A 24,973-nucleotide genomic window follows, 5' to 3' on the forward strand; every position below is an offset into this window, starting at 1 on the left:
ACCATGGTGATAAAATAGGCTTTCTGGTGAAAAATGGTCTCACCCTCAGGACTGAAAAAGGAATTTCAGTATTCCTCAAGTCACTCTTGTCCTGATCACAGATATTGATGGGCTTATGGATCATGAATAAAAACCCTGGGGATCTGCTACAGGCAGTTGTTTTACAGCAGTAGTTGCTAATAGTTGCCCTATTGCGACACATGGTCACAATCAGGTCAATTTTTATAGGCTAGACTGCGGTATCCTTATTTCTGTAAGTAATGACATATGATAGTGCACCACAGGAACCAGTGGACTACTTGAAAAACAAAGGCATTGTTAGAGTAAGCAATACTATTACACACTGGCCATAAAGTTTTCAAGAAAAATAATGTAGAATATTACAAACTGAAGTATTATATCCAAAAAGTTCCCTCCACAGTAACTAAAAAGAGCTTCTATCACTCTCTCTAATGTGGTACCTGTTCCACTGAGACTATGCCTCCTGTCTTGGAACAAGTACACAATTTTTCTACCAGACATTTTTACGGGATGCTTCTAAAATATACAGCAGGAGATAAATGATTCACCCACTCATCCACCTGGCACACTACAGCAATTTATTCCTTTGAGTGTTACACATACTGGCAAATTATCAGCAGCACAAAAAAGACCAATTAGGTACCCCGTCTTATTCTGTACCTACTTTTAGATGGACACAAGTCACAAATAGGTTCTGCACTAATGATTCGTATTCATCCCGTACTTCTTTCCTTATCTTCTCTTTGAGACTGAGATTTTCTTCCTCTAAGTCAGCGACCTGGGCTCTGAGAGCAGTTATTTCCATAATCATTCCATGACTCAGCCCCGCAATCTATCACAGCAAAGAAAGTGAATGAGCAAAGCTAGAGATGAGCAAACACCATAGCCTAGGAGTAAATGATTCAGAGCTCTGAATATGTAGCATGATACAGAATTAAGTATTAGAGTGACAATATCGTCCTATCTGAGTGGCTAGATGAAAAAAAAACACATTGAAATAACCCATAATCCATTAGGTACATCTCTGTTGGTTTTAGAAATATTTTTTCTTCTTGGAAACAGTAGGAAGAATTGTGGCAGTTCAAGACCAATCCTTGAAGGGGGGAAGATTCATATATAACCTTAAAAAGACTGTTTGTGGTAATCAGGAAAGAAAGATGTAGTGGGTATGAGAACTGACAGAAGAAAAAGAGAGTGCAGGAGGGAGGAACAGGATTAGAGATTAGAGAGCAGGATTTGGGAGCCTTATTTTGGGAGAAGATCTTGTGCACAGGTCTACTCTGCAGGTGAGCCTGGCCTTCTGTAGCATAATCTACCTTGCCTCCAGAGAGAAAGCCAGAATTGTGACCAGGCTTTGTTCAGTAAGCTGTGAGGTAATACATTTATCAGAGCACACGTGCTGTCTGCTGATAAGCTTGTACATACAGACCATTTAATATACGATAAAAACAATTATGTGTTCCATTTGTTGATATTTGACAATTAACATACTCTCAGAAAGGGCACACAGGTTAGCACAAATAGGAAGGTGCATGGTAGAATTTAAAGAGATTTAAATGACATCATTTACATTTCACATAGGTGGGTCATTGCTAGGTGTAAGAATTTGGTCATTCTCATACCACTGAATAGCATTTAAAACTGGATGAGCACAATGGAGGAAAACTAAAAAAGATTCTTAGCGTATTACATTATTAAGATAAGAAATAGGCATTGTAGGTACAGCCAACAGCACACTCTGCTTTTAAAGTTGCTTGGCACCTCTGCGTGCCAGGTCTAAGTAATAAATGCTAATAACTTAAGTTTCTCACTGAAATGTTCTGTCTTTTTTTTTTTTTTTGTCTTACAGAAAGCATTATCTAGAGATTTCTGAAAATGAATGTTGGGGAAAATACATGTATTCTAGCCCTACCGAAAAATTCTGTTGATCTTTATTCAGAGCAGAACTAGTTTTCATCTGCTTTGGATGCCTTTTTTAGTAAAATCAGCAAAAAGTCAGTCAAATGCAGAGTACATTGGGAAAAACAAACAAAACCCACATGGTCTATGTATGTTCCCTAGAGACTTTTTAGGTTTTAAATTGTCTGCTATTCCATTATGACTGATCATGCCTGAACCTTTGTCATGGTTTCTATCACCTCTCCTGAGCAACTGAACTTGCTCTCTTCAGACTTGTAGTAGCCCCTATTAATTGCTGTAGGCTAATGAGAAGACAAGTGGAACTGGAAACAAGTCTCTTCTGAGGTTAAAGCGGAGCCCAGAGACAGTAGGCAGCTACTCAGGCTGGCCAGTCACAAGGGATAAGCTGTCTTGTACTTGAAAGACGAAGCAGATGAGACAGGGATTTGGTGGTGATGGGCTGGCAAAGGGGAGGGGAGGAGAGACTCCAGTGCACACAGACTCCTGGAAAGTCCTACCAGCTCTTCCCATATCTTTCCACCCAGCCCAAACCTCACACATGTTTCTCATCTTCCCTCTCACCCCAGCTTCCCAAAACATGCAGACAGTGAAATCAGGGAAGAAGAGAGGTTGCTGACAGGACACTGTACAGAAAAAAGATATGGGGGCAAAAACTGGAAAGAGCATAAGAAAGTGGGTCAAGAAACAGGTAAGAAGCACTGAGAAGAAAAACTGAAATCTTTCAAAAACTGAAAAACATGCAGGTATTCCAACGCTGGTGTGCAAACAACCCTGAAACTCAAGCAGTCTTCTCTGTACTGTAGGTTTCTGTGGAAGCTGACATGCCTCTAGCAGTGGCGTTTATGTTGATGGAGCCAAGCCTCCAACTCAGCTAATAGATTATAGGGATATCACATGATACCACAAGATGGCATTTCTAATTTATTGGCTGGATTTACTTCTTCAGAAAATTCCACCCACACATACCCGCTATCCTAAAAAAAACACAGATGAAGTTGCAAAGTCAAGTCAACTTGAGGGGAGTTGTTTATGCAACCATCATGCAGCCTACCTGGCACCTACACTGCAGCATAGCCTACGTGCCTGACCCACTTCTGTTTCTATCTTGCTCAATGCATATGACTGAAGTGCTCTGGGAAAATGTGTAGGAAGAGAAGCCCATCAGTGGAAGGTTAAGTTAAAAGGTTACCAGTATATCATCCATTCTGAACACGAACCAGAGAACAGCAGGCTACTACTACCTTTGCCTCCAGGTTATCTTTATTTCACAATTCTTTCTGGCACTGAACAAAGGAACAGCAGCCCCAGGGCCCCCCTACCTTTCTTCTCAGAGACTGTTACCATGTGTTTGTCCCAAATGGGACCGCTAAGCCCTACCAGTCAACAGGCCATCACCACCAACCTGCATCAGAGCCGTATCGCCTTGGTTGCCACCTTCTTCCACCGCATGCAGCTCCTGAAGGAAAGCACAAAGGTGCACGGTGAATGTGCTCGTGTAGCCCAACTCCACCTCAGCAAATTCCCAGCCTGACAGCTTGGCTTTCATTTTTACTTAGCAAGTACCTCCCACCCAGAGAAACCTCTTTGCCCTGTTCTTGAAGAGTAGAATCAATGCTCTGAGCATACTTGTTCTTTTTGGTAAAGTAGATGATGCAGCTGCTGGAGAATATTTTCATAAAACATGGAGTAGGTCTCAAAGTTGCTGCGTTCTCTGGCCATGATGTCACAGCCCAGTACGGTAAGACACTGTTGTAAATGGCTTTTTTTAAAAGTAACCTAGGAAAAACAAAAAAGAAATCTTACAGCTTGCCTGAGTCACAAGCTGCTATATACAGCATATGTCAAAATGAAATATGGTCACCTTATTGTAAATTAAATGTTTCTGTGATATCAAAGTGATGCAAAAATAAAATTATTCAATGTAAATGTTTTTACCCAATCTACAGTTTCACTGATCTAGTGGTAAACAAATTTGTCAGGTTTTTGGCTGGTTCTAGCTGGAACTGTATAACGCATTTCTTTCTATCTGAAGCTAAAAGACAATTTTCAGTAGAGAAATGTTTTCACCAGCTCAGAAACTGCCTGAGCTGTTGGGCCCCAACATCCCTTCTCTCAAAAAAACCCCATGCATTGTGATTTTTAACCTGAAATGGTCATTTTGTCATAAATATTTTCTTTAGATTTTACTGAAAAAAAAATAAAACTGCTTCCTAACATAATTCTGGACCCCTGATTTAGCACTGACTCAGGAAGAAGAATTTCCCCTGCTTAAAGCCTGCATAAAGCCCTGCAATCCTGCACTGCGGTTGGATATAAACCTGCAGCCCTAACTCATCCTCGCATTATTACAGTCCTGAGATCTGAAATAAAGCTGTCACAAGGCAGCAGGGCAATACACAAGCTTGCTGCCAATACTGCTATTACAAAACAACATAATCTGAATATGAGCTCAAAAGCTTAAGAAATGTGTTTCTCTTTTAGGTCAGTGATTGACAAGAGCTTTAATAAACAAAGCTGTAAACATGGCTTAATTGTCGCTTAGATAGAAATGCAGAATATGTACCTCTGTATCTGATTCTTGGTAGTTTTCCATGAGGCTTTGAACAAATGTTTCAACTATCTGTGGTCGTACAACTGAGAAATTTTCTTGCATTACCCTATGTTTCCAGAGCTCTGCAAGAATAGAGGGAGAAAAAGAAAAGAAAACAAAACAGACCATCAGTGGGTATCACTGTCACAAAATATTGATCCCTCAGTAATCCCTGGGATTTGACACTGGGCGTGCTGTACAGCTTAAGGTTTCTCAGCTTTCCTAAAACGTTTACAACAAAAAGTAAATGTCATTGCAAACAGATTGCAAAAGCTGTGTTGAGCCGCAATATCACATTTGTTCTGGTATCAAAGCCAAAATGCAATTTCATTATGGACCAGTTCCGTCAATAATGACCCGGCCCACAATTGTGTATAGGAGTTTTCTGTAAATACTGAGAAAAGAACATGGCTTTTGTGTGAAACTGAACAGTTCTGTACAGTGATTATGGCTGCCTGCAACCTCAACCAGAGGCAGTTGGGCATATTTTTCGTCCCTTTTATGTCCACTTTTTCTTTTTGTACTCTATGTGCCTGTGAATACCCATGCTGTCTTTGTACAAAGCAAACATGTAACATGCTAAAAAGTCTGGCATTTAGATTGCATTGTTATGCCTAAAATATTAACACTCCATTACAGAGGAGGAGAGAAGTACTTTCTTATCAGTCTGTTTCAAGCTGCCTGCAGATTCCAGAATAATTAGAGTTCAGCGCTGTCTGCAACATTGTCTTTGCAATGATTATGGTTAAATGTTCATCGTATAATGAGAAAGTCAAATATTAGATTTAGGGAATCTGAATTTGACACCATTTTCAATCAGTGATACCCTCCCATGGTTCAGCCAGTCCCTGGCCTCCAAATGGGGATGTGGGGAGCTGAGATCAAACCTGCCTTCTTGTTCACACACAGGGCAGCTTTGCTTCTGTAAGCATCAGGGCTGCTTTTCAGCTCTGAGTCTGTGGCCCCCACATGTTCCAGCAATGGTATTTTAGCTCTCCTTACCAGTGGGGAGGCTGCTCTCTTGTCTGGCTCTTTCAGATGTCACCAGAGTCATCTCCAGTTTAATCTTCTTCTGCACATCATGGATCATGTGGATTTCCAGGCTTTCCAGGAGCTTTCGAAGCTGGAATCACGTTTAATACTTAGCTTACACTAGATGTCTATATTGTTTATAAAACCACCTGCTAAATATCAAAAACTACCAGCCTAAACCAAAACAATTCTCCTCTTTCCATTCTTTTCTAAAATACAGTAGTTTCAGGTACAGTATCATGGTTAACATAATTTTGGGGTGACTGTAGGCCTCTCCCTGTGCCACACGTGCTTTGGACAGAGGCAGGCTCTCCTGCTACCATCAGCTGTCCTAAGACCCACACCTTGCTCCACGAAGTAGAGGTGCCACTGCAGACCATCCCCAGTCATCCACATCTGCCAAACACCCCCTTCAACAGCCTCCACAGGTGCCCACCAGACTGTGATGCACCAATTAATGATCCTCCCCTTACCTGATAAACTTTCATTTCAATTTCTGATGCTCCTTTTGGGGGAAGTATACGCTGAGTGCTTGTAACAGGCCCTCCAAAGTCCTCCTCTGTGCCCACTTGTCTGGCTATGGCTTTCATGGCCGGGTGCAAGATGTCTGTGCTAGAATCACCAAGACATGGGTATTTCAGAAATTCTTTCTCAAAATTACTGTGTTTGCATTTACTGACTTTGGATCTTAGTTTCACTTTTCCTTCCCTTGGCCCTGTTCCTAGCCTGTGCAGAATATGTCTAAGGCACTGAATATGCCCACTGGGTTATTCCCACTCAAACTCCAAACAGGACAGGAGTCTCTTTTGCATGGATCCTGCCTTATTATATAGTTCAGTAATTTCTCCAGGTTTATAAAAACGCAAAGAGAAAACTGAGGGGAAGAAACAGGGCATCAGCCAGACAAAGCAGGGAGATCTGGTCACCAACAAGCAGATGTCCATCACTGTCAGTGAAGTAGACAAAGAAACTCCTTTCACCTCCTCTGCCTGCTCTCCTTCATTCCTGGTCACAGGTTTGCAAAGCGCTCCTGAGTGCTAAGTGCCAAGGCAGATGTGCCCTTTGCTCTGAGAGGCAGAGGAGCTATTAGCAAGGCACATATACCTTGTTACATTTTATTGCTTTAAACACGCTGCCTTTTACACCTTTGATGGCCTGACACAAAGGTTACCACAGTGCTCAGGGAGAAGGAAGAAGGAAACTCTCATCGATGCAAGGGGGAGAGGTGAGGGTGTGGAGAAGGGAAACATGGTGGGATTTTTCAAAACAGTCCTATCCTTGCCACATGGAGATCACCCCTGTTTGCAAACACAAAACTTTCTGTGGTGGATTCCACCCCGTCAGTCCAAAACACCTTGGCCCTGTAAGCATAGGCCCAGCAAGCATTGCTTCCTCCATGCTCCCTTGCATGACAGCTTTGTCTTTCAGCACTTTCATGCACAGATTTCACCCTTACTTCACCTATCTTGCTCTTTCACATTCCTTTTTTGTGGTTTCTGGGGACAAGGCTTTTTAAAAGGCAGTGTTCCATTTTCTACTTCCAGAAGGGCCTCTCTCATGGAAATCTTCCAGTTTTCTATTCTTGACTGCTCCAAGTTGAGCCAAGTGAGGGGGTTAGGAAGAATTCTACTATTTTTCATCTATCAGGCTTCCAAAATTACCATTTATTAAAATACCGTACTTAACATTGTTTATGAGGCTTGAAATACAGAGGCAGGTCACACAACTGCTAAGAATGCACTTGGAAAACATCATCAGCAAACAATCTGAATAGACATAGAAAGAGGAAAAAAACAACCATATGGAAACACAGGAAAGAAAGGCAGCTTTCAAGCCTCTAGAGGAAAGCAAAAGCACTAGGTTAATAATGAGAAAAAATAAATATAGATTTAAAAAAAAAAAAAAGCAAGTGAAAGAGGGTGACAGGAGGAAAATGGATAAAGAAGGCAGAGGCTTTCTTACTTTGTCATCTTTTCAGTCACTTTGGAATACTCTTGCATCCAACAGTGACTTACCCATATTGCTCACAAAACTCTTTGTAGAGAGGAACTGTATTTATATCCTCAGTCCTCAGCTTCAGCCGTCCCCATTCTGCCTTTAACATTTCCAGTTGCTTCCACAGTATCAGGAAAGATCTCAGTAAGTTACATGATAGGACTGGATCCTGATGCCTCAGCAAAAGTTTGCACATTTTTTTGCTGCTTTGCAACCAGTTAGTACTTGTGTCAATCATTTCTGCCAAGTTCTGTGAAAAGTCATAGAGAAATATTTTGCTTCAGAAAGTTTTATGGCAAGTTTTTCACATGTTCTTTTTTGCTTAATAGCATCTCATGCAATATACAGTGGAATGAGACACGTGACAGCCTCTTGCACAATCAAAACTTGCCGCTGGCCTGTACACCAGTGTCCTTCGGAGCACAGCATAAAAAACAGGGCTACTTTTTGACTGCAATGAGTACTTCCATACAGCAGAGATGGGGATAAAATTACACAGAAGTGAAATCCTTTGTTATATCACTGCTTCCTTCAAGTGAGTTATCTTCAACATCAACTCTGCTTTTTTCTCTAACTTAAAGTATTGTTATAGAAATCAAACTCTTAGCTCAGATCTTGAAGGAAGCAGATCTTAAAATAACTACATTTGTCCTCTTCACCCATTTTACCTTACAAATTGGTCATCATTATCTGTCTTCCATCACAAGCAGTTTGAATCTCTCCCCTCTCCTTGAACCAGACCTTTGTGTAGGTTCTGGCAGGTGCCCCCAGCAGGCATCCCTCACATATATGTCCACAACACAAATACTCTGCCTCTCCATAACTAACTTTTTTTTTTAAACAGTGGCCAAGCTGCTCCTTTCCCTTTGGCACTGAGTAGCTCTTGCTAAAAAAAGAGCTGGGCCTTATGTGGGCTGTGGGGAGAAGTCAGGACAATCTCCACTTTCTCCAGAATTCTAGCAATACCAGCAGGCCCTCAAGGTGCATCAGTCACCAGGGCTTCTCTCAAGAGCACTCAGGATTTGTAGGAGACAACATTGTTCCCTTGGCTTCTTACCAGATGGACAGAAGTAGGTAAGGTTATTACAACATTTCTCAGGTCTGGGTCTCTTAGTTCACAGAGATCTGGTTGCAAAACCTAAAGGGAGTCCTATACAGAAGCTGTATGATGCCAGACAAACTGAGTTGTCAGAAGTACCTGCTTGCTCTTAGCTAATGAGGCTTGACAATCATTGTGATCTTCCACAGCACAGCTGTAGCAGTTCTGCAAGACATCCTCCATTAGAAACTGCATTGCAGTCAACTCCCCGTGAGCAACTCTTCGGTCTGCATCACTCAGGTTGCACAGGCACAGCTGGAGAGGAAGGGAGAGTTTGTGAAGGTCTGTGGCTCAGAGCTTACCAATAGCAAATCTCAGCTACTGTGAGCACAGTTGTTTTTTTTTTTTGTGTGTGTTATAAACCCAAATAGAGTTCCAGCTTTTAGCACCGTGGTCCTAAAACCCATATGCCCATGCATCAAAATAATCTGATTCTCTAGTTCTAGCACACTAGAAAAATGAGAATTATAGGTTCATTATCAACAGAAATGCTCTGCTCTGCTTGGAGAAAGATCAAACATGAAGTAAACAGTAGAATGGGCTTTTGGACAGAAAAAAGGAGAGATGTTTTTGGTTCACTCCTGTTCTTTAAAAAACAAAGACAGGAAACAAGATAGTATTAGTTTATTTTCCTCTTGCATTGTAGATTCATCTTGTCTTTGTGACTTTGAACATAAGCACAAAGCTGCTGTCTTACAGTACCTGCATGTTGTAATTTACATTAATTGAGTTGTTGATAGTGACTGGAAACAATCCTCCATCCATTAGGAATGTCCTCCAAGGAAAATGCATGAGTGTCTAAAAGAAAAGAGACAACTGCTCATAAATAAGAACAGCATTCAATTAGTTATGAGACTCCCATATAATTTGATCAAGAAAAGGCAACTCAGAGGCCAAGATGCTTGATCTGTGATACACTCTGCTCTGACTTTGAAAGTAGGCCATGTATTAGAAGAGAGAAGCATCTATTATCTCTCTTTGGGAAGGAAGCAATAAGATTCATTCCAGAATGTATTTCCTACCAAGATGCTGTGGTGCTTCTGCCTCCACAGAATAGCTCCTAGGTTCCTACTCAGTGACTGCCAATCACTTATTGCTGGTCGTATATTTCAGAGGCATCAGGACAAGATTCCCCAAGGAGCCTACATCTTATTCATCAAAGACATTGCAGTTTTGCATGCAAGTACAAATCTTGTTTCTCCATTACACTAAAGAGGTCTTATGTGTCATTGTCACCAAAATCAAGGCAGAAATGGAAGAAAATTCTATTCCTATAACTTCTTGTTCAGGAAAGGCATTTTTAAAAATAAAACAATAGTATCGAGTATTGGAAAATTAGAACGATGGGATTAACATGAGGAAACACGAACTTTGAATGGTCATCTAAAATTGCCTATTACCTCAGAACATGCTAATATCACCAGCCAGACTCACCTTTACTTCCCTTAGCATTACACCAGCTTTTTTTGCCAGTGTTATTCAAAGTGCCTCTTTAGCATACAGACAGCTGATGTGGCATTGTGTACCTCTGCACGATGATATAGCTAACAAACCAGTAGACCTAAACACTTCATGTATAATCATGACAGACGTGCCGGGCAAGCAAATCTGCTGCCAAGTGATGAGAGAGCTCATAAGGATTATTACCCAAAACAGAGAGTTAGTAGAAACAGCATCAGTAGAGTAAAGATAGGCAAAACATTCCAACGTACAGCACAGAGAATAATTGCATTTTGCTGACACCACTGTGATTACATTCCATCCTAAATTTTTATTATTTACTTTTGTAGACAGCATTTTCTAAGACCCCAAAAGATGAATCAAGTTAATAAGCTGTGATCATGGGATTTTTTTTAATTAGCTATTAGGTTCTTTGCAATATGGTAGGGAAAAGTAAGCACTCCAGCAAGAACTGCAGAGGACTTTCTTGTCCAAAGAACTCAGTGCAAACAGATGAAGACTGTCTCTGCAGGTATGCTTTACTCACCCTGCAGCTTTGAGGATCCAGGAACTGTGGGAGCCGTAGCTGTGAAGAAAATGCACTCTGAATCACAGAGTTACTAAGTGGAGGCAGTGCATGGGATATCCTGTCTGTAACATTCTGGTAGGCTGAAACATTCCCTGAGGACAAAAATGTCTCCCTGTGAAGGAACCAAAATTTTTGTATTAAAAATAATTTAGATTGCTTCAAAAGTCTCCAAATGTTCTACAACAAAAGCTACTTTTTACTACACCCTAGGCATCATGTAAATATATTATTCAACCAAGTTTAGTCATGATTTTGCCATTTCAACGCAGCCTCCTTGTCATGCTCAATTCACCTGTATTTCATTCACATGCTTTCAAAACAAAGAGCTCATGATAAAGTGGATCTCACGATATGAGAAGCAATCTAGGCTCCAACTCTTTCTGTAGCTGCACATGCTCCTTTGAATGGCAACTCTAAGAAAAGGATCTTGTTCTTTCATTTTTGACACACACACAAGCACTCTTAAAAATGCCATGCAGTTCTTATCAGTTGCAGGACTAACAAAGGAATTACAGGGACAAATAACAGCTTCTGGGATCAAACTTGGCTAAGAAGTTCATAAAGGAATAAATTAGTGCCACACTGTACACCCTGTGTAGGTGTGTTGTGGTAGAAATGGTGTTGTAAAAATAGAAACTAATTGCCCATGCAATAAGAATAATAAAGATGAAGCATATGATAAACTGCATTTCTTTATACTTCCTGTTAACACACAGTTCCTTGTTTGAGAAAAAGGTCCTACCTCACGAGTCCTACTTACTCCATGCAGCAACCTGTTCTGTGTCTTTGATCATCTGTGTGGTTTCTTGGGAACCTTCCTGAGTTCTCTGTCCTTTCTGTTATGGAGTGCCAGAACTGCATAGCCTTATCAACACTGATTTATTCAGTGATAGAGTGGTGTTCTTATTTTTGTTCTCCATACATTTCCTAAAGGGAATTGATTTGATTTTTTTTTCTTTTTTTGATCGCTACTGCACTGAAATGTTGACAGAACTATCTGTCACAGCTCTGAGATTTCATTACTGCATGGTAACGGTTAAGTCAGAGGCTGTCATTTTACACATTGGGATTAGTTCCCCCCCCCCCCCCCAGTTGCATCTTTATGTGCTTAATGACACACTGACCTCCATCTATTTTATTTTTGCCCTCAGTCTTATAAGGTCCTTCTCCAATCAGCCCTTGCCCTTCATGTCCTGGATATCTAGGTGTCATGTACACACCGTATTCAGCTTCAGTCCCTTTTTGAAGCCATCTGTGAACATCTGAACAGCACAGAAGGAAGTTCAGACTCCTGTGAGACACCACTGGTAGCCTCCCTTATCCACTACTACAGTCGCCCATTTACAGCCTTTTCCTTCCTAAATTTCAACAAATTATTTACAAATGTGACCCTCTCCTCCCATGTCCAATAGCTGATTAGACTCCTTAAGAGCCTCCATTGAGACTAGTAAAGCTTCCAGGGAATCCAGACAAGTCGTATCAACCTCTTATTTATGTTTGTTAACACTTTCAGGGAACACCAATTTCTGTAAAGCGTGAATGCATTTTCCAGGAGTCCTGACTCCTGCCAAATACATCATATTTGTCCATTCATCTGCTTTATTACAGTTTCTGTTAATTTGAACCTAAACCCAATTAATATTAGGTTTATCAGCCTGTGATTAGCCAAATCACTCTCGCAATCCTTTTTAAAAACTGGCAACACACCAGTCACCTTCAGTCTTCAGGTATCAAAGCAGTTCTATGCAAGAAACTAGACACTACAGTTAGTACTTTGGCTTTTCCTTTTTTTTCCCTTTTTTTTTTTTTTTTTAATCCTCAAGTTCTTTCATAATTCTTGAACATTATCTGCTCTTGGTAACTTGCTAAACTTTGTTTCAGTTCATTTCTCCCATAACTTCTTGTGACAACTTGTATTTGCAGCAGATCCTCTTGATGCCTCTCCCATAAAAAAAGGTTTCAGTGTGGGAACCTCTGCTATATGGAATCCAGAAACAAATTGTTTTTAAAAAAATGTGTGCTCTTGCCTTATCTTCGCTGAAGACCTACTGGCCCTACTGATTGGTAGTATACATTTGAATGTATTTGACCGCTCCTGATATATTTGACATAAGAATTATTATTTATCTCGATGCCTTCAGCAAAATTGTTCCTAAAAATCATTCCTGGGATGTCTTGAATCATTTTACATTTAGCCCATCGCAGTTTATACTCCCTTCTATTTTCTTCTTTGGAATGAAACTTCAGCTTTTTAAAGGACACTGTCTTGCTTTAACGATCTGTTTCATCTTACTGTTTAGCAATAGCAGCATACCCTTTCTTAAGTCTTTGTTCACATGTGGTATACATTTCTTGAGTGCCTCCAGTATGTCTCCAAAGAGTCTCCATGCCATCTGCAAGGATTTAACTCCCTTAGCTAACCCCCCCCCCCTTTTTTTTTCATTTAAGTATTCTAATTTTTATGTAGTTTCCCTTTTTGAAGTTGATCCCAGCTATGGTGATACTTATTTGGCTTTCACTGTTCCTTTAAGGATGCTTTATGCAAACACAGTATGGTTGCAGTCTGAACTAGGTCCTGTGTGTTATTCAGGACCAAGTCCAGGAGTTTTTTCTGTTCTGGTGGACTCCCTAACCTGGTGGCTCCATTAGATGGTCTTTGATTACACCTACAAATCCAGCCTTATGTCATGCCACCAATGGATTTTACTGAGGGGAGGAGAGTTGAAATTTCCTTTACTTTTGCATGTCCTGCCCTCGTTTCAGTTCTGCCAAGGATTTCTCTTGAGTACATTCAAACCATTCTGTGATCGCTACTGACAGACAACATATGGTAAGAGAGAGGGGAGAAAAGGGAGACAGTTGCTTTTTAGGAAGTCCTGAAAAATATATCTTATTTTGGTTTCTGTGATGGGGGATTAACTTTTTACAGGAGGGTAAACGGAGATCTCAGTATCCTGGAAGTCCTATGCCTGCTATTAAGCACCCTCTGACACAGGAAAATATAAAATGTAGATCCTGTAATAGAACAAAAAGATGAATTCTTAAGTCTGCCTCTGCAGAACCTCCTCCCTCCTTATCCTCCTTGATTTGGTAAAGTATGAATCACAACATAAAGGTGCTATAATGTTCAGATAATAGGACAGCTGTACTCAGACATCCTGTGTTAAGATTTTTCAGTGAAGCATGTAAGGACTCTTACCAAGTTTGGTGAAAACAAAATCAACAGGAGGTATATGTCTACACCTACAAGGTACATTTCATGATCTTGGAGCAGATATCATGCACAACATTTAAATTAATCTTTCCTACATCTTCTTTCTTGTGAAAGCCTCTTAAAAAGCCTCATAAAAAGTCTCTAATAAAAAAGGTGCCCCTCCTATCCCTGAGGGGCTGTAATTCCTACCGTAGTCGATGTCGGATTGCTGCATCAAACTGTAGAAACATCACTTCTCTGTGAGCAGCTAGCAGTTGGGCTACTTCACTGGGATCTAGTGGATTCTGGAGGCTGTCAATCATTTTCTGTATCTCTAGAAGTTCACTCCCTAGAGCCCCAAGAACAGTAAGTTTACCAGATAAGGTGTCAGGAAAGGCACATAAAAAATATCTCAGTTCTGTAAACACTTGTTCCCTCCACGTTTTTTCTACCTCATGACTTCCTGTAATTTTCTCTTTACCCTGGCAAGCAGAAGAAGAATGCACTTCCATCCTCCTCAGCACTACAAAAACATTCTTTAAGGAAAGAGATTATGATGGGCGGAGAATTACAAGGAGGTAGTAAGGGAGGACAAGGCACAGGAACGAAAAGTTACAAGCATCTTGAACGGTTCTGTTATTATCCTCGCCAATTAAAAAGTCAATCGTTACAGAATGCCAACAAGGCCAGTGCTATATTCCATCTTATTGGTTATCATATCAAGATTAAATTTGTCAAATGGGAGCAGAATCATGTCCTAAGATGGCATTTTACAAATCCAAAGACCCAAACTAGTTGTGACCAGATTGATGATGATAGGGACAGCTTCTCCAACTATTTTCAATAAAATACTACTGGGGTTCAGTTCTATAAGCTAGTGAATATTTTTCTGCTAAGGCTCTGAAGTTTTTGATTCTCTTTAAGCCCAACAAAAAAACCTTCCCAAAGCAATGGACCTCTCTAAGTCATTTTTTTTTTTACAGGAGCACCTGTTCTTACTTGGTGCTTGCACAAAATGTGTGCATGGAGCTGGACTGCCTCCCAAGGTACATCCACTGCAAAAGTGATGTAACTTTGATGCACCTATTACAGAAATCCGATGTTCTTTCTGTCAGGCTACACAGGCTGTCATTGTTTAAGAAAGTTATATATTCTGATTTGAGAGAGAGCGAAAATATTCCTGAACAACAGCAACAAGAAAGATCTCTTGGTCGGGAGCAACATAGTTAAATTGTTTGTACAAAATGCTCTGTGGAGACAGCAGAGTACCGAGGACTCCTCCATTGTACACACTTTCTGTTTTAACAGCGTGGTAGCTAGGCACACATTAGATGTGTCTGAAATTCAAGCAGCACCTTGCATATAATATTCCTCCTACATTTGGTTATGTGGTTTCTCACTGAGCACTGAGCTCAGCCCTTTTGATTGTTTCAAAGCTCATTAAACATGCTAATTTACACAAGTTTTCTCAGCCATTTACAAATGAAGTTACTATTACACACCTAATGGTACAATGAGCACACACCACAGAACAGGGAGTGCTTTTTGTTGGAGAAAATAAGCCCACTTCAAAATCAAACATTCACAAGCACAGTATTAAAATAAAAGCTATAACGAGTATTTATGATTCACTGAGTCCTTTCTTCCCTTCCAAAAAGAAAATTCAAGAAGATGTATTCAGAACTGGTAATAAAAATCTTGCTCACATAAAAAGAAAAAATACATAAGGGATCACATGACAAATTCGGAAACATTGAAAAACAAAGCTAGTAATTTTTCTCAGTTCTTGAACAGTTTCATATTTTTACCCAATAGACGTAATCAATTTTTCATTTTTAAGAGATGCCAGGGCAGGAGGGAAGCTGTGCAGGTGAAGTTTTTACTCCTGTGTTGTTTCTGAGTGGTGCCAAATCTATAGGTGTATAAACACGAGCATTTCTAGGTGGCATGAAAACAGTCCAGCCCTGCAGCACACGCACGCGCACGCTCAGAGAAGGGACTATATATAACACGCCATGTTTTGAAACTCTGGCTCACTACACAGCAGAAATAATGCAGTGGCTGAAGAAAAACATACGCCAAGAACATTTCAATACTTGGGACAAGGTTGTCTTCTGTAACTTTAGTTGCCTGTTTATCAGTCATGAAGTTTAATTGGGCTTCTGCAACATTAAGTAGAGGAATACAGGCAGCTCCAGAGAGGGTTTCATCCCACTCACTATAAACACATTTTAGCTTGGGATGAGCAACTCCCACGAAGGTGTCTTTGTAATAGTGCCCAGAAAGGGTGTCAGCGACAGCAAAGGTACTCGGATAGTGGTTAGACACCAGAGTTACACACCTAACCACGAAAGCAAAGCTACGTAAATCCCACTCCTGCACTACAGGTTAGCATGAAGAACAGGTCAAAGCTATTAGGAGAGCCCATACTGTTTCTACACAAATACATGTTCATGCAGGACTACACACGCCACATCTGTTTTAGCCTTTGGATATAGAACCAAGTGACAGATTTACTAAAGGAAGCAAAGCCTGCTTTTTTTAATCTGCTGGTAAAGACAAAATCCCCACAGGCTGACCAGATGGCTTAACAGAAACTTGCGAGAGGTGGAAGAGCAATTTTTGGACCATGTTTTCTGTTTCCTGCCGGAGCAGAAATCCTGAACCCGGTAGGTGAGCTGCTTTTCTGTAAGACTGTTTCAGACCTGTGTACAACCTTGAAAAATGACAGTCCTTCACCAGGAAAATGGAACAGAAAAGGCATAAAAAAATAGAATGGAATTTTGTTTTGATTTTAGTCTTCAGTTAACATCAATATCATCTTCAAACTTGCTTTGTCCCTTTCTCACCCTCAGCATTTCACACTCATTTTGCGGACTCGGAGAAATCTATCTTGAACGTGCAGTATCTGTAACTTACCAATCCTTTCGGTTCCTCCCCAGTCTGGGGTCAGAGGCTCTGGGTTTAAGGCACAAAAAGAGTTTGGTGAATTTCCTAATTGAGCAAAAGCCAGGAGATATGAAACCACATCATGAAATGCACCGACAATTTCTAGGCTTAGGTGGAGAGCTCTGAGAGCAGCCTGCAGGCAGGACAAATGCACAAAGAAAACCATTCAGATGCTTGGCCTTTAGAAAATACACCAGAGTAGGAAATATTTTTGAACAAATATGACTTGGCAAATATGACTGTGTCCGTAATGGTGGACACACCAAAAGAAAACGACTCGATCTTCACTGATGAATTAATCTTAACGTCCCATCTACTTTCCCACTGAGGAAGGAACAGGAGCACTAATGGATGCTGCTACTCGTTAACAGGATGCACGCAGGTCCTGTGGCCACAACTGCTCCAGCACAAAGTCAGACCTTCCTGTGAGGGGCCCCAGGGCAGGGAGGGTTGTGATTGCAGCCCTAGTTCCTGCTGGAAGCTCTGCTTGGCCTCCCAACCCCAAAGACCAACGTCGAGTGCCAGATTTCATTCAGGCTCAAGATAGCACTCACAGCCGTCACCATACCATCTGGTGTTGCAGCTTCTGGTTTAGAAACTGCTACCCCAGTGCCTCCCAGACATCTTTCTCACTGTTTATCTCTGTCTAAACAGATGGACACTGCTTCCTTTTGCTTGAGGCAGAGAAACTAACGTGAGGAATATAAGAAAGAGATAAAACTGTTAGAGAGTGCCCAAAGTAGGGCAAAAAAAGATGGTGAAGGGTCTGGAGGGCGAGATGTATGAGGAGCAGCTGAGGTCCCTTGGTGTGTTCAGCCCCGAGCAGAGCAGGCCGAGGGGAGGCCTCATGGCGGCCTGCAGCTCCCTCACGAGGGGAGCGGAGGGGCAGGCGCTGAGCTCTGCTCTCTGGGGACAGCGACAGGACCCGAGGGAACGGCATGGAGCTGGGACAGGGGAGGGTCAGGCTGGGTGCTAGGGAAAGGTTCTGCACCCAGAGGGTGGTCGGGCACTGGGACAGGTTCCCCAGGGCAGTGGTCACAGCACTGAGCCTGACAGAGTTATGGAAGCATTTGGACAACGCTCTCAGACACGTGGTCTGGTTTTTGTTTTTGTTTTGGGGGGGTGCTCCTTTGAGGACCCGGGAGTTGGAATCAGTGATCCTTGTGGGTCCCTTCCAGCTCGAATATTTTATGATTCTATGATTCTTCATCAGCTGTCTTCATCACTGGCACACCCTAGCTGTACCCAGATTAAAAACACTGATGTACATTTCCTCATCTCCAATAACAAGCAAAATTGTTATGTGTATGTAAAGATGTCTACAGCCTAGAACAAAATCTCTTTTAGCATTAGCAAATACTGACCTTCTCTGGAAGCATCTTGAACATAATCAGCACTTCAGCAGGGTGAGGGATGAACCACAGGTTAAGGAAGGTGAGTCCATCTGAAGACAGCAAATGGTGTGGTCGAGGATGGAAGGATCTGAGTGATTGCAAGAAGTGAGAGATGTTTAACATTCTGAGACTTGTTTCTGCCTGTCACTTCCCTGAAAGATATATTTTATTTTTTATAAAACTGTTACTTGGATATTGGAATTGCCTCCAATATTTGGAGCAAGTGTGCTTTAGACATAACATTATTTAGTTTTCATGTGCAAAATATAAGGTAATAATTTGACCTTAAAACCTGCTGAGTTTGACAGAAATTTTCCTTTTATTTGATTTTCAACCAAGTCCTAAGATAGTTTTGTTGAAAAATTTTACAGCAGCACTTTTGAGTTGAGCTCAGCCACCTACTAGAACAGAACAGAACAGAACGGAATAGAATAGCTCAGAGATGATCTAGTCCAACTGCGTGACCACTTCAAGGCCAACCAAAAGTTAAAGCATATTAATGAGGACATTATCCAAATGCCTCTTGAACACTTAAACAAATCCTCCATTTAGTTCACGTGCATAGATGTATGCTCGAAATGCCATTTTGCCACCACGACTGTGTCTGTACCATATAAACAGGAAAGGTATACAAAGCGGAAGGGTGCTGCTGCAAGCCTGCAGTATCAGCTCCCCCCAGATCTTGCCATTATAGAAGTACCTTGGGACAGAGGTATGCATCTCCATGCATTGCTCTATAAATGCCCTGAGACATCATCTTCTGAACACTGGCATGCAGGTGCTACAGAGCTGCTGAGTTTTCTATCCCAAGTGGTAGCTGAGTGGGTGGTGAGAAAATCTAGCATCTCTTCAATATGTCTAATGCCATTGTTGGTCCTAGTGATATCAAAACAGTACTGGTTACTAAAAACTATCAGGCAAAAGACCAGACACGGAGAGATGTTCCTCGACATGCTCTAAAAGGACTATCATCCAAGATGAGGGCTCAACACCTGTTCTTATAAGGTTCTGACTGCCCCATCCAAGGCACTGAGAAGCCCCAGTCCTCACAAATCCCAGGAGACTTGAAGGCATTCAGCACCGGTGAGAAGCAGGCACGAGTTTTGAAGAATTGTCCCCTTACACCTTAATGCAAGAAGCAAAGAAGCCGGGTGGAGTTGTTTTGCATCATCTGCCAATTTTGTCCACCTCAAAGACAACAGGCATTGATTTATCAGTGCCGTGCCCCCTTCCACCACGCCAGAGAGAAGTCAGTCCCCAGACGGTGACCAATGCATCTGCTTATATAAAGCTGGGACATGAGCTGATCTTCTTAGGGCACTCAGAGTCTGTTCCCCAGGAATGTGTTTTTCTGTATGGAATGGGAGACAGGCAAGGCAAAGCAGAAGGCAGGCATTAAAAATCTAAATAATTATTTTAAAATATGATGTGCAATTACTAGTAGGCAGCCAACCTTTCTCTCTCTCTGCTTTTTTTCCCCAGAAGATATTAAAATGCATTTATTACATGAATAATTCATTTTCCTGTTTTTATATACAATATGTCATTTCTCATCTTCACATACATGAAGTACAATATGCAGTTAGTACATTCTGAGATGAGATGTAAATTCAATCAGAAGATTAAGTTCATCTCTTTCTGAAGTAAGTTTTTCAGGGTTTTTAGGGTTTTTGACTTTTTTTCTTTGTCTGTAAAGAGCAACGCTGAATGCAAAAAATAGACCTTTGGTTTGGGTGGGATGGAGTAATGAAAGGTTAAATGCTCTGTGTTGTAAGCACGGAAGTTATATTTGGGCAGCGTTTGTTTAACCAGCTGTCCCTTACTAACTTTTGCAGAAGAATGATAAGCACAAATTGTGCCTAAGGAAACTGCACAAGTGACGCTTTTCGGGGTGAGATTAGCATTTGTGCTGTAACTCTCCATTTCCTCTGCTTGACATCACAGTCCGTAAATGACACCGCCACAGAGAGAGCAAACACAGCGCCCAGCGCGTCTTCCAGAGGCTGAAGCACGTGCTCTGCCCAGATGCTCTCTGTCTTTACAGGCTTGAGGGAACACGGGCAGCACTCCGACAGCACTGCCCCACAGCAGCACTCTGCCAGCACTGCCCCATGGCTGCAAAGCAGTCCAGCAGAGTGTCACCCTGGCACCTACCTTCTCCAGAAACAAAACAGGGACAGTGCATTGCATCCACGTGAGCCCAGGTGCTGCTTACCCCAGTAAAACTTTAATGATTTGCGGTGCCATCTCCCAAGAAACAGCTAAAACATTGTTTAATCCTGGATAAAGCAGATTTTCTACATTATGGGAAAAAAACTAAACTAAAAAACAAAAACAAAAGGTATGCTATATTTGGTCACACAGATACTAGGGCATTTTAAAAGTGTATAGCTAAGAGCTATGACCCAGTTTTTAATGCCAAATCTGGGAACAAAGAAACAGGCAGGGGGAAGGGAAGGACAGGATGGTCCTGCGCTACACAAAAACCGCAGCCCTACATTTCCCTCTTTCTTCTTTCTAACGTTTACTTTTAAGACAGCAGTTGCTGAGGGAATGTTTCAATACCTTCTACACGATAAGACTTGTCCCCTACCTGAGTGCTCCTGCTTTTTTCTCAGGAGTACTGCTCGTGTTTATGTAACCTACTGAGGGTGGGCACAGGGCAGGTGCTCGCAGCCCCCTCTTTGACCCACTGCAGCTGGGCTCTGTGACAGGAGATGGCAAAACTGGGAGGGAGAGGGGCTTCACACTATACATCTGGCCAACTGCAGGTATATATGTTATGAGCACCTCCCCTGAGGCTCTCATGAGTTGTTGGAGAGAGCAAGAGACACTTCTAGGACACAATTAATCTCATCCTATAGCAGGGATCTGAAACAGGTCAGATGAGCCACCCTTTAAAGCACTGATTGATAATCAGGGGCCCCTCATCAGATACGGGCATCTCCAATTAGGTGGGCTATTCTGGAACATTTTCACTGACGTTAATAAACTTCAGACTTTCAGAAAAATATATATGTGAAAAAAGCTTTTTATTATAATTATTCCCATTCTCATTTCTTCTGCTCTTCCCCCAGAATCTCTCCTTCCCTTTTTTTTCCTAATTCTATGTTCTTTGTGTTTTTTTTTCTCCCTCTTCACACCAGTCTTTCTCCACCACCACACGTAGCCACCTTCCCCCTCCAAAGCATCCATATTTCTTTCACCCATCTGCTGGTCTTTCTCAGCAGGAGGGATGGGCAACACAAGACCTGCTCCAAGCGCCTGGCAGCCACAAATGCAGGCAACGAGATTACTTCGGAAGATAAGAAAGCAATTGAATTTATGTCTTGCTATAACCTTCTAAATGCAGGCAAGATGGAAGCTAAATTTGTGCTTTCATCATAACTAATTGACAGTTCCTGTCTACAAGGTGTTTCTTAGCTCCTGTTAAACAGCAACAGAAAATGAAACATTAACTGGTAATGACTGATAAGGCAGGGATGAAAAAAGCACAGAGGGGCTGAGAGGGCAGGAGACATTTTTAATTAAAGCCTTTCCTACAGCTTTCTGCGGCTCTCCAAGGTGACTTTATAGCATGAATGCCCATTTGTGTGACACCCAGGGCAGGGACAGGTCTGAATAGGGGCAAAGGGTGGATTGCAGAGGTACCCATACCAGCTGCTTTCTAGGTACTTCCACTTTGACTACCTCCACCAAGTAAGGTTTTATATTTTCTTTGTGTTGTAAGTTAAAATACTTATATTAATATTTTTGAAGAATTGTAGTAGCATAATCCTGTAAAGTATTCCAGGGCATTGAAACATTTCCTTGCTGTTGAAAAATTAGCAGACCAAGAGGCACCAAACAACTATCTAATTAGGGTACGCAAAGCTAGCAGTTACTGATCTGTATGTTGAATATCCCACCAGAGTGGGATATTCACACACTCCTGAAACTCACCATGGCTTTCTTCTTTGCTAGATGTTCCAAGAGGAGCAGGTAGTGCTAAGACACTAAGAGCATCAGGTGTTGCATAGCACAAACTACAAATGTATAGGTTCTGCAGTCAAACTTAGCTCCTCTGAGCAAATAACTCGTCTGATTTAGTCCTTGCTAATAAACTACGTTAGCAAACAAAACAGCTGCTATGACAAGTAACCACTCTTGGTCCTAACTATCAAATGAGTTCAACAAAGAAAGTGGAAACTGTGTAAACACAAAACCCCTGACTGAAAGCACCTGGGGTTGGGGGTAGCCTGAGCTTGAAACTAAGTCTATTAAAACAGTTTATGTTGCTGTAGTCAGAGAAGGCTCTTTCTAAAGCTAAGATTAAATGTGTTACAAATGGCCTGTGTACAACTTTTGCATGCAAAATACTGTCGAGCTCAAAAGCTTCTGAGGGCATCTGAGATGGGAGTACAAAAGGCAATGCCTTAGACAACACCCAATGAAGGCAGGTAGATAAATGAAGAAAACGGCCTGCACCTCGGGCTTGTGATGGGGCTGGTCCCTGGCAACTAGAAACCAAGACCAGTATACATACACAAGCCTACGACTGACATGGAGTTGAACAATAGGGAGGGGTTAACAATCTCCTTGTCAAGTATCTGTTGAACTATATTTTATGACTTGTTTGGCTTGTAACCACGTTCCCAAGCTTTGCTATCAGAACTAAACTTCTTGCTTGAACATTAACAAACACTTTTTTCTGTGTTTGCTGCTGAGCCTCTCAATTGCCAGGGGAAAAGATGAACAATAGCAGAACCAGTGTGCTGGGTGACTACTTTCACATCCGAAACCATCTGCCTGCTGGTGCTAACTTGGGCAGCCCAGAGATTTACAGACTGTCAGCATAAAGGGCTTGCCTACGTTTTGAGGAAGGAGATCCTTGTGACATCGCCAAACAGACCTCCCTTCTGAAAGGAGCAGATGATTTAGGGTCATCCCCTAGTCTGTCGTGTGCTCTTCCTCTCCCTAACTTCTGACAAGTCTCATGTCTACGACTGACTTGTTAACAGGTTTCAGTTCAATCTTAAATAAAGAAAATTTAAAGGGTATAACAACCTCACTGGATAGACTTCATCACTGAAGCAGAGGATTTTCATCCGGAGAATGCAATCATCCACTTATTTTCCCATTACATACAGTATTGGGACTAGAAGCAAGCACATTTCTGAGGTTTTACTTCTTTGTATGCCAGCTCTTGCAGGAGAGTCACTGTGCACATTCTCCATCCATCAAAACTAAATGAAAATTGGCCAAACACACTGCTCAGGGCACCTTTAGGCTATCACTTTCCTTACAAACATGTATTAATTCACCTCTACTTAGTAATATGCTCTGGATGAGAACTCTGGCCCCCAGGAACACATTTCCAAAGATGATACAAACCTGGGATCAGCTACAAGGTTTTCCTTTAAGTCTTGCTCCTCTTTTTTTCCTTGAGAGAGTCCAATTATAAAGTACTTGTCTCTGATGACAGGAAAATCATCTAAGAGGCTTCTTAGGCTATTGTAGTATGCAATGAGCTGTCCTCTCAGGGCATGCTGGGACACACGCTCATTCACCCTAAAAAAGAGTGATATATAGTTATAATATATATTGTGCAGGACATCACCTGCCCAGGTAAGTTCTACCTTTGTTGAGCCTAATTTGTTTCTGCATGGACATCTTTGGCATCTTCTATGGAAAAATTACAAGCTATGATTCTTCCATACTGAGACAACTAGAGGAATTAAAATCACAAAGTGGCATTTACAAACCAAGGGAAATTTTACACGTAATGCTTGTCATCAGACAGATGTCTTCATAATGTTTTAGATATATCCACAAATGAATACAGCAACTGCTTTGTGGTAGCTGTTGGTGCTTACAGCACGATAAGGAAGCTGAAGCAGGAAGGAGTTAAGTGACATGATGAGTTAATTGCAGAACTGGGAATTAGATGGTGTGACCCTGAGTCAGATTTCATAATCAGTCAGCTGCACTGAAACTCCAAGCCCTGGCTGCAAGCTGCAGACTGATTGGTGTGGCTTTACCTACATACTGGATAAGCTGCACCTGGGCTGGAGGAAGTCTGCATCTGCTGCATGACACAAAGCTATGCAAAGAGGAACCAAAATATCCACCTTGGCCCACATTTCTCTGTGAAACCAAAAGGTAAGCTGCAGAAATTCTCAGGTTGTACAGCTACACAGTGGAATAGACATTTCTTACAAATCTAAGAATCTACCTCATTTGCAAAACATACTGAAACAGCTGCCCTTTTTGCAGCTTGTTCCAGGGCTCCTCAGACACACCTCTGCATACCTTGGCATATGAGGAAAACAGACATGGATGGCCACATTCCAGTTTCTTGCCCAGTCTTTTGGCAAAGTGGAACTGGAACATATAATTCTTTAGTGGCTCATAACAGGCAGCGCACTCCAATAGAAAAGTAATGTACAAACTAGTCTAGTGGTGTTTATCAAGTATGGTCCATTTCTCAGTGAAAAATAGACCCGAAATACCCCTTTTCCTCGTTTATTGGCTGGTGTGCTCAATGCTATTGTGTGCAAGATGAAAATCCCAGAAACATAAACTCAGCTGGGGATAAAAACTACAAAATAGTGAAAATTGACATATGAACACAGGATTTAAAAAAATAAATAAAATTAGGTCCAACTCTGTTTGAAACTCAGATTTCTCACACGTTGTCGTACAAACTAGATCTAAGTTATAGGACAGTACATCACCACCAGTTCATTCTCTGATCAACTGCAGATTATTT

General features: G+C 41.5%; 1 protein-coding gene across 4 annotated transcripts in view; it reads right to left on the minus strand.

The window, feature by feature from the left end:
- LOC106032597 (uncharacterized) overlaps window positions 1-24,973 on the minus strand; it is an 89,807-nt gene that overhangs the window by 15,359 nt on the left and 49,475 nt on the right. For 3 of the 4 annotated variants that reach the window (XM_066993163.1, XM_066993165.1, XM_048081093.2), the window contains exons 27-40: window positions 23,596-23,772; window positions 18,193-18,310; window positions 16,799-16,961; window positions 14,090-14,228; window positions 10,645-10,798; window positions 9,360-9,455; window positions 8,757-8,912; window positions 7,579-7,808; window positions 6,037-6,175; window positions 5,534-5,654; window positions 4,505-4,614; window positions 3,568-3,717; window positions 3,344-3,397; window positions 686-853 (exon numbers count right to left, since the gene is read on the minus strand). In XM_066993163.1, the coding sequence (XP_066849264.1) occupies window positions 686-853; window positions 3,344-3,397; window positions 3,568-3,717; window positions 4,505-4,614; window positions 5,534-5,654; window positions 6,037-6,175; window positions 7,579-7,808; window positions 8,757-8,912; window positions 9,360-9,455; window positions 10,645-10,798; window positions 14,090-14,228; window positions 16,799-16,961; window positions 18,193-18,310; window positions 23,596-23,772 (1,975 nt within the window). Of the gene's footprint in view, window positions 1-685; window positions 854-3,343; window positions 3,398-3,504; window positions 3,718-4,504; window positions 4,615-5,533; window positions 5,655-6,036; window positions 6,176-7,578; window positions 7,809-8,756; window positions 8,913-9,359; window positions 9,456-10,644; window positions 10,799-14,089; window positions 14,229-16,798; window positions 16,962-18,192; window positions 18,311-23,595; window positions 23,773-24,973 lie in introns of those variants that run through there. The other variant, XR_010829773.1, reaches the window with a different exon arrangement.

The sequence above is a fragment of the Anser cygnoides genome, chromosome 3 (genome assembly GCF_040182565.1).
Source record: "Anser cygnoides isolate HZ-2024a breed goose chromosome 3, Taihu_goose_T2T_genome, whole genome shotgun sequence".
Taxonomy (NCBI): Eukaryota; Metazoa; Chordata; class Aves; order Anseriformes; family Anatidae; genus Anser; species Anser cygnoides.